At 38.6% G+C, this 8,114-nt stretch overlaps 1 protein-coding gene across 1 annotated transcript; it reads right to left on the bottom strand.

The window, feature by feature from the left end:
- Positions 1-893: 893 nt before the first annotated feature.
- Positions 894-7,825, bottom strand: ccdc174 (coiled-coil domain containing 174). The gene is made up of 11 exons (XM_044024987.1): positions 7,702-7,825; positions 6,911-7,018; positions 6,713-6,813; positions 6,411-6,469; positions 6,171-6,327; positions 4,978-5,067; positions 4,716-4,852; positions 4,493-4,587; positions 3,710-3,854; positions 3,445-3,600; positions 894-2,202 (listed from the first exon to the last, which is right to left on the bottom strand). Exons 1-11 carry the CDS (start codon positions 7,741-7,743, stop codon positions 1,469-1,471), a joined length of 1,824 nt encoding a protein of 607 aa, XP_043880922.1. The 5' UTR covers positions 7,744-7,825; the 3' UTR covers positions 894-1,468.
- Between the last annotated feature and the right edge of the window lie 289 nt (positions 7,826-8,114).

Genomic DNA, 8,114 nt, shown 5'->3' with positions numbered 1-8,114 from the left:
AGGAGATGACATTGTGGTAATAAACTACCTGGGAAGCTGGGTTTAGGGCATGTGGCCAAAAATAAATGCATTTCCCTTTAGCATGATCTCACTAAAATTATGAACAATGTTTTAATTTAAAATGACAGTTTAGCACCCCTGTTCTGGAAATGATACTGTTGGAGACTCACCACTGACCCTGTTTCTAAGGCTTTCTCCTCATGTAGGTGGACAGAGGGAGGAGATGTTGCAGAACACCAGCAGGTGTTCATTCAGGCAGCAGGGAGCGGCAGTAAACTGGTTCACTCGTTGGTTCACATCAGGTTACTGGTAGCTTAAATATCAGCAGCACATCACACTGACACTTACTTCACAGAAAAGGACATTTATAAAACTCAACAAAACGACGCAATCACACCTTCTTTCTACTTTCTACAAGCTGTTATGACACAGTGTGAGGAATTATACGGCAGACATTTTCAGCATTTATTACAAAATAACCTAAAACGTAAAGAAAAACATTAAAATTATTTGAATGAATGACATTCAATTTAAGATTTAGCATAAACATCTCTAGTTCCAGCTTCTCAACTGTACTGTGAAGCTGCTGCTTTACCGTATTAAGTCATATTAACTAGACTCTGGAAAACTGATGTACATTTTCAGACTATTTCCAGAGACAAAATAATAAATTATTTTATGCAGAAAAATAATCAATATAGTGTACAACCAAAGATTACAGCACCATCTGGTGGATGTTTTCATACTGCAGATTAGAGTCGAGGCTTTGCCATCATACACATTGGTACACAAATGCTTCCTGGGGAGTAAAATTTCTATTTCTTCGATTTGAAACAACCCTTGAAACTAAAACAGTTTACACAATGAAAAAAAAGGTGAGAACAAAAATCCTCTTAAATAACTGATATTTATTAAATTCAAAAATCCTAAGAGCAGACATTGGACCTCACTTAAGATCTAGATGTATCAGTGCTTCTCACGTGGCATATGGGTGTGAGTGTCTTAAAGAGAATTTTTGGTGTCATCTTGTACATGATGATTTGACAAACCTGACAGTCCAGACATGTTTTAATTGAACTTCCATCAGAGGAGGATAAACATCTTTGTTCAATTCAAGGATCACAGCGTCTTCATGTGAATAAAATAAGTATAGACATGACAGAATAAATGAAATCAATTTATGCATCTATAGCAAATTAAATATTCTGGTTGTGACATCATGGTTTGTCAGATTGATAGATTTTACTATTTTTACTGACATATTTTATTCCTACAAATATCTTTTGGGAAAATACAGGTCACTGAGCAGTTATCATCCACTTGGACTTAGTTTTAGGCTGTAATGTTCTCTACACAATAACAATATGTTCCTGCATGAAGCCCTATGTTCTGTTTCTGGGATTTCCTCTAAAGCTGTATTTATCAACTAATATCGATCCACTACTAAGTGAACATAATATTTTAGAGGTCAAGTAGAGTTCCTGTAGAAGGACAGCATGGCATCCAGACTCTGAGAAGGTTCTGGGGGAGGCTGCTGGGCCTGGCTGTCACATGTTTGCTCCGAGGGCTGCTGAGACTGAGGCTGAGACTGAGGCTGAGACTGAGACTGAGACTGAGACTGAGGATGAGGATGAGGATGAGGCTGAGGCTGAGGATGATACTGGAAATACTGCGGTGGATACTGGGGCAGATACTGAGGAGGGTACTGGGGTGGATACTGTGGAGGATAGTGAGGTGGACCATACTGAGGAGGGTATGGAGGAAGGAATGGGGGATAAAATGGAGGAAGTGGAGGATACTGGGTATTGAAAGGCGGAGCAGACACAGCAGCTGAAGTGACTGGAGTATTTGAGGGTGGTGGCTGCACTGAGATCTGTGGTGGCTGCACTGAGATCTGTGGTGGCTGCACTGAGATCTGTGGTGGCTGCACTGAGATCTGCGACTGTGAAGTAGTTTGATGATTTTGTTCAGATTCTGTTTGAGATGAAGGAGAAGCTGGAGCCTTAGGTTGTGGCTCCTCTTTGTGCTCAGGTATTTCCTCTGGGCCTTTTGTCCACTTGTTGGACAGTCTGGGCTTTTTCTCCTGAGTTTCGTTCTTCTGTGGTATTTGTTTTCTCCCACCGGTGAAATAAGCAGAGGGAGGTGCAAATTCACAATCTCGCTCATCCCGACGCCGACTTTTCCATTCACTGAACATGAACTCTGAAAGAACAAAAAGAAAAAGTGCCGGGAAAAAAGTTAAGATTCTATACATGTGCAAGTACAGTAACCACATTTCTAAAAATCCCTGTCAGAGAGAGAGTGTGTGTGTGTGTGCATGCGTGCATGTGACGCACAGAGATGTTAAACAATGCGTTTTGTACTTAAATGTACTTCAATATTTTTGTCTTACTTCATCAATAGGCCTAGGGACAACATATGTTAAATTAGCCAATCGCTGTAATCTGGCATATTTACATATTGATGATCAGTAATGTACATGATATTCTTACTCAAATAAATACAGTTTTCAGATGAAGGATGCATTGCCAACACAGGTCTACATAATTTCAATTCCATAAGAACAAATTGTGTTTTTACAGTTACAGATTTTAGAGATGTTTCAGATGACAGTGTGCCAGTGTGTGTAGGGGCACAACTGAGAGGGGGGGGCAAGTCTTAGGGTGAACCATTAGCAAAATAAAGTGATTAAAATTGCACCAAACAATTGGCCGAAACAAAACATCACCCAATTCTAAACATAATTCCATATTCTTTATATTTCAAATAAATATCTAAGCACAGATACAAAGTGAAAGACAAAAAGTGTCGATTAAGACACAAACAGCAAATAATAATGGTGATGACAAATAAGGTGAGAAAAGAGAAAAAAACATCCAAGTTTTCATCCAAACAAAGTTTTTAACTAAATAATGCGAGATAAGTGCTCTAAACCACTACAGATGAAGAGCGGGTAACAAGATGAAATGTTTGTTTGAATCATGATGTACTATAATAAATGTCCTCATTGCCTCCACACAGATCTGATTTCATCTACCATAAATATTTATTATATTACACTGAAAAAGTAGCACAACAGAAATCAATCAGAGGATAAACGCTAATAGCCTCAAATATTTATGTTACTTTTTAGTGCCGACTAAAATCTTGCTACAGCTTTTTATCAATAGTTCCATCCAATGTGAACTTCAACTTCCTATAAAAACAGGCCTTTTCACAGGGGACATTTTGACTTTTTGCAGAAGAAAAAGTGCTAAAGCTAAAATGTCTCTTCATTAGTATTTTACTAAACTAAACATAATTTATACACCTCTTAAATTGTCAGAAAAATAATAGAAATCACACAAAAAATTAAATTTTTGCAGACAACACATTTACATACAACACTAGGATGTGAGGAGACTGACTTGTCATTTATAATAATAGCTACATAATGAGGTTTACCTTTGCCTCTGTCCCACTCTCTGACATGAGGAACTCCTGGTTTAGTGTCCCTTCTCTCCTGGATCTCCACTTCTACCCTCTTCACGATACTGACCTCTGGATTTTCCTCTGGTAGTGGAGGCGGTGGTCCGATTAATTCACTTTCCTCTTCCTCTTCTGGAACAAACAATTCACAGCAATTTGTTATGATCACCTAAAAGTATACAGGCCGACTTGATAAACATACAGTTTAATTTTCATGTTGTCAAACAGGGTGGATTCTGACCTTTGTTTTCGCCCGCCCTCTCTTCATCTTCGGTTTCACCTGGCTTGGTCTTCATCTTCCTCTGCCTCACCTTGGCCAGCCGGGCCTGCAGGATGGCCTGCCTCTTCTCCTTCAGTCGTTCTCTTTTACTGCGCTGATCTGTTGTCTAACGAACAGGAGAAATGCTAGAGAATCAAAAATTAGCCTCCTTCTCACTAGATTTATAACATTTTCCTGAGGGTTTAACTGTCTTGACCACTGGTGTCAGGTCTTCTTTAATGGCACGTGATGCAAATTTTGTAAATCATGTTCCCATTTAGAGGAAAATGGATGATAAAGCAAAGCAAATATGAATGGACACCAGCATGATTGACAGCCAGTATCATCCAATAAGTGCCTGGTTGTGCCTGGTTGTATTTCCAGTTTTGAAAACTCACTGGTCAAATCAAGGCTTCAAAACGGGAGTTCAGAAGCTTAAAAGGTGACATCATGACCTGTTGCAGACCTGTTTACTACAAAAATCTGATTTGACATTGGTGGCCAAGTACTTCAATGTTATTTTAAGGCACGTTATTAAGATAATATTATGTGCCTCTTTTACTTTGCCCGTTTGGACCACAACCAGTCCTGTAAAGGCAGCTGTTTGCTCCAAAGTGGAAAAAGGGACAATAGGGACAAAAAGGGCAGCATACTTTGTCAAGACCTGATGAAATCATATATGATGGAAATATGTTTGCTGTTTTCTTGATGATTTAACCATTATAAAAAAGGCATTTTAATCCATTCCATCTTTCGGCAGCTCACCTGATCTCTGAGCATGTCCAGAGTTTCTCTCTGTTTTCTGCGCTGATCTGCATCCTGAGAAAAGGCAAAGTAGCCCACACCAAGCTCACGAGCCTCTGACAAGAACAAACATAGTGTTTTATGTTTCCATAGCAGACAATCAAAAACTTTTTTTATTATTCAGTATTCAGTATTCAGTATTCAAATTCATGCAGTAAAGTTATGGAAATGCTTTGATAGTTACCTTGGCCTCTTATATCCTCATAGTGGACCGGTCCAATCGGCCTCTTCATAGCCTCCTCCTCTTCCCTCTCCCACTCCTGCCTCTGCAGATCCCGACGCATGTCTTCAGAGAGTAAAGTCTTCTCAGATGAGGCTTTTCTACATGGAATATTATTAATATTTTACATTATTAATATCAATACCATATCCATACAAGAGTTGTAGTTTCCAGCAGGATACCACTCTTAAAAGATAAATGTGTTTAATGTATTTAATGTATTTACCCTTTCAGGTCTTGATCCATTTTCATAAAATCAGGCAAGTCTTTTTTCATGCACCTTCGAGATCGACCCAAAGCATCAACATAGTCCACCCTACAGAGAAATAGCAGAGGAGGAAAAAGAGTTTAGTGAGAGTAGGTGTGGGCCGCTTACCGGTTTCAAGGTATACCACGGTATGAAAAAGTCACGGTTTCAAAACCACTAAAATTTTCCATCATACCGTTACTGCGTTATGAGCGTATTTGTTTTTTTTTAATGTGACGTGACGTCTCGTCTCGTCAGAGACAAAGTAGAGGTCCCTCACGCCGTGTGCAGCTGCAGCGCAGTGCCCCGTACCTGGTTGCTGAGAGTGACAAACAGGCAGCATGACGGCTGAAGGAGGCGAGCCCCCTGAACATTTCCCCCCGTCTAAAAGGACCAAGTCGGCCATATAGGAGTACTTCGGCTATCGTAAAAAGCCAGACGGCCATGGCTTGGAGGAAGAGGGTCACCCGACGTGCAAAACATGTTTGAGGACAGTGGCAGCCCGAGGAGGCAATACTTCAAACATGATAGCGCATCTACAGGAGCGCCACCCATTGCTGTATGCGAAATTCAAGGTAAAGTTAAGGTTGTCTGAAATGAACAAGCGTATAAGCATCTGACATTGGTGAAATGAGCTTGTTACTGAAGCAGATGGTAGATATCTTATCTTTTCTTTATCTCTATGATAGTAACTTCTTCTTCTTTTTTTTACTGAGGCAGATATGGTAACTAGCATATACATATTTTCAAATATCCATGTTCTATATATTGTTTAAAAATAAAAGACTGTTCAAAGGAAAAGTTTTCCTTTTTTTTGTTTTTAAATACAGACATTCAAAATACACATTTTAGAGCTGTAATCATAATACCGTGGAGAAATTATGAGATCTCGGTGGTGATGTGGACATGGATTGAGTTTCAGGATTAAAAAAAATAAACCAAAACTGAATTGTTACCCTTGAATTAGGTAAGTATATCAACACTGTGGGAAACCGTCATCTTTATAGCTTCATCTAGTATTTGTACTATTATCATAATAAAAAATAACCTGTAGCCTTCTATTTGAATTTAAAATATGATTGAGAGATTTTTGTCCATAAGATTGACATACCCAGTACTGTATAGTCACACAATACAACCAAAACAGTGAAAATGAACTGATCAGATATTACCATTCCTCATTTGGGTGTTGGGGAGCAGGTACGGGTGTTGAGTTGTCACATTCTTTATCTCCATCTCTCTCCATTTCCTTATATGCTTCTGTGTGTTTCTTTTTGTCAATAATCTTCTGTGTGAAATCCACCAGGAACAGACTCTCTGTCTCTTCATCTGACACAGTACAATACAAGTTAGTACGAGAACAACATTCACTATATCAAAAACCAGGAGGGTGTGATTTAAATGTCACAAACCGGGAAAATCTCCTTTTGTCATCTGCTCATAGAGTTTTGCCTTCTCCTCCAACTTGCGTCTGTTGTGAAAGCAAGGATTTGGAGAGTATCTTATGATCATGTTGTCAGAAAACACTCTCTCCAGGTAATTTCTTATTTGGGTCTGGACATTCCTTGATTTGAGGGACATCAGCTATGTTTACACTACTTAATAGGTGTCCTGTGTACCTTAATAAAGTGTAGGGTTAGTGTTAAACCACCCACACAATCTCCAGAGTTGCGCACAAGTCTGACATGGCTTATACATTATGTGTTGAACTCACTTTGATGCATCAAGACTTTTCTGCTCCTCAACCAGCTGCTCTGTATCTTTCTCGGCCCTTGATGAAACACCGGGGTTTTGTTTAGTCCACACATTAGGTTTCTACACAGGAAAACCAGGACAAGACATGCATTAGGGCTCTCCACCTGTACAGTAAACATAAAAAATTACATCAGAGGAAAAATATTGCATACTATACCTTTACTTTGGATTTTGATTTTGATCCACCACCAGCATTTTCTTGCCCAAGCTTCTCTTGTTTGAATTGTTCCTGCTTCCTGTACAACTCAGCTTTAAGGTCCACTAACTGTAAGACAACAGACATTATTCAGTCAGAGTATCCATTGCAATTTTTCTCCCAAATATTGCAAACTGATTTACAGTATACACTTTTTTTTATAGTCAAACTTCAGACCAATATACAGTAGAGCATTGCTACATGATATCATCAACTTTTTACCTAGATATTACCTCATGGAGCTACACCTAAGGATTATTGTCATCACCAAATTGGTCAATTATTTTTTTCAAATAACTAATTTGTTTTTGGTCCATTCACAGATCAGTGTGTCCGCAAATACGCAATGAAAATCCCTATATACGATCATCAGTGAACACGTTTACAGGCTTAATTTAAGACCATGAAAACCAAACGATTTTTATTTTAAAATGATTATGTACTTCCAAACATACGTATGGTGTTCAATGTATGCCATTAAACCCTCCTATATGTTACTCACTTGACTTTAAACCACTCTAAATTCTAAGGCACGATAAAGAACTTCGGGATAATGCTTTCGATTGTGTAGAAATATATGTACAATAATAAAATATTGAGTGTTCATTTTGACAAAGTATAAACCAACAACTGTGACACTACTCTGCGTATGTGCTAGTAGTTTAGCCATTCAGCTATCGTTAGTTATTTTAGCTAAACGTCACACAACCACACAGGACAGCTATAAATATATGTCAAGGTAGGTAACTTGCCGACGAAGCCGTCACGTCAAAGTGTTTCTTCTTTTTATCCATGTTTATTTATCTTTTCACCGCCTTCGTCTCCAGAACACACCAGTGTTCGCTACAGTTCAACTGGACTTCTTCGTTGGTGTTTCTCATATCTTTGTGGAATGTTTTTCCTTCTCCTTCCTGTCTCGCTTTACTGGCAGAACAACCTACAGGTGCATACTGCCCCCTACTGTCTAGGGGTCAATTGCTCTGCCTGTATGCTCTTCAGAATGATGGGTGACATAGATTTGTTTTACACTTCACGATTTTAAGCTGAAAAATTGCCATGAAAACTATCTTTAGTTCACCTTTTTTGCGATTTCACTTCATTTTACTGTTTATTTTATATTTATTTTGACATTATTTTTTACTTTAATGTTAGTAATATGAGACAT

This window comes from Solea senegalensis, linkage group LG4 (assembly GCF_019176455.1).
Source record: "Solea senegalensis isolate Sse05_10M linkage group LG4, IFAPA_SoseM_1, whole genome shotgun sequence".
Taxonomy (NCBI): Eukaryota; Metazoa; Chordata; class Actinopteri; order Pleuronectiformes; family Soleidae; genus Solea; species Solea senegalensis.
This window is presented reverse-complemented; position numbering and strand designations above follow the sequence as displayed.

Coding starts and splice junctions, on each gene's coding strand:
- ccdc174 (XM_044024987.1), bottom strand. CDS start 7,743: ATGGATAAAAAGAAGAAACACTTTGACGTGACGGCTTCGTCG. Junction 7,019..7,701: donor TTGACGTGACGGCTTCGTCG/GCAAGTTACCTA, acceptor GTTGTCTTACAG/TTAGTGGACCTTAAAGCTGA. Junction 6,470..6,712: donor AAAAGTCTTGATGCATCAAA/GTGAGTTCAACA, acceptor CTTTCACAACAG/ACGCAAGTTGGAGGAGAAGG.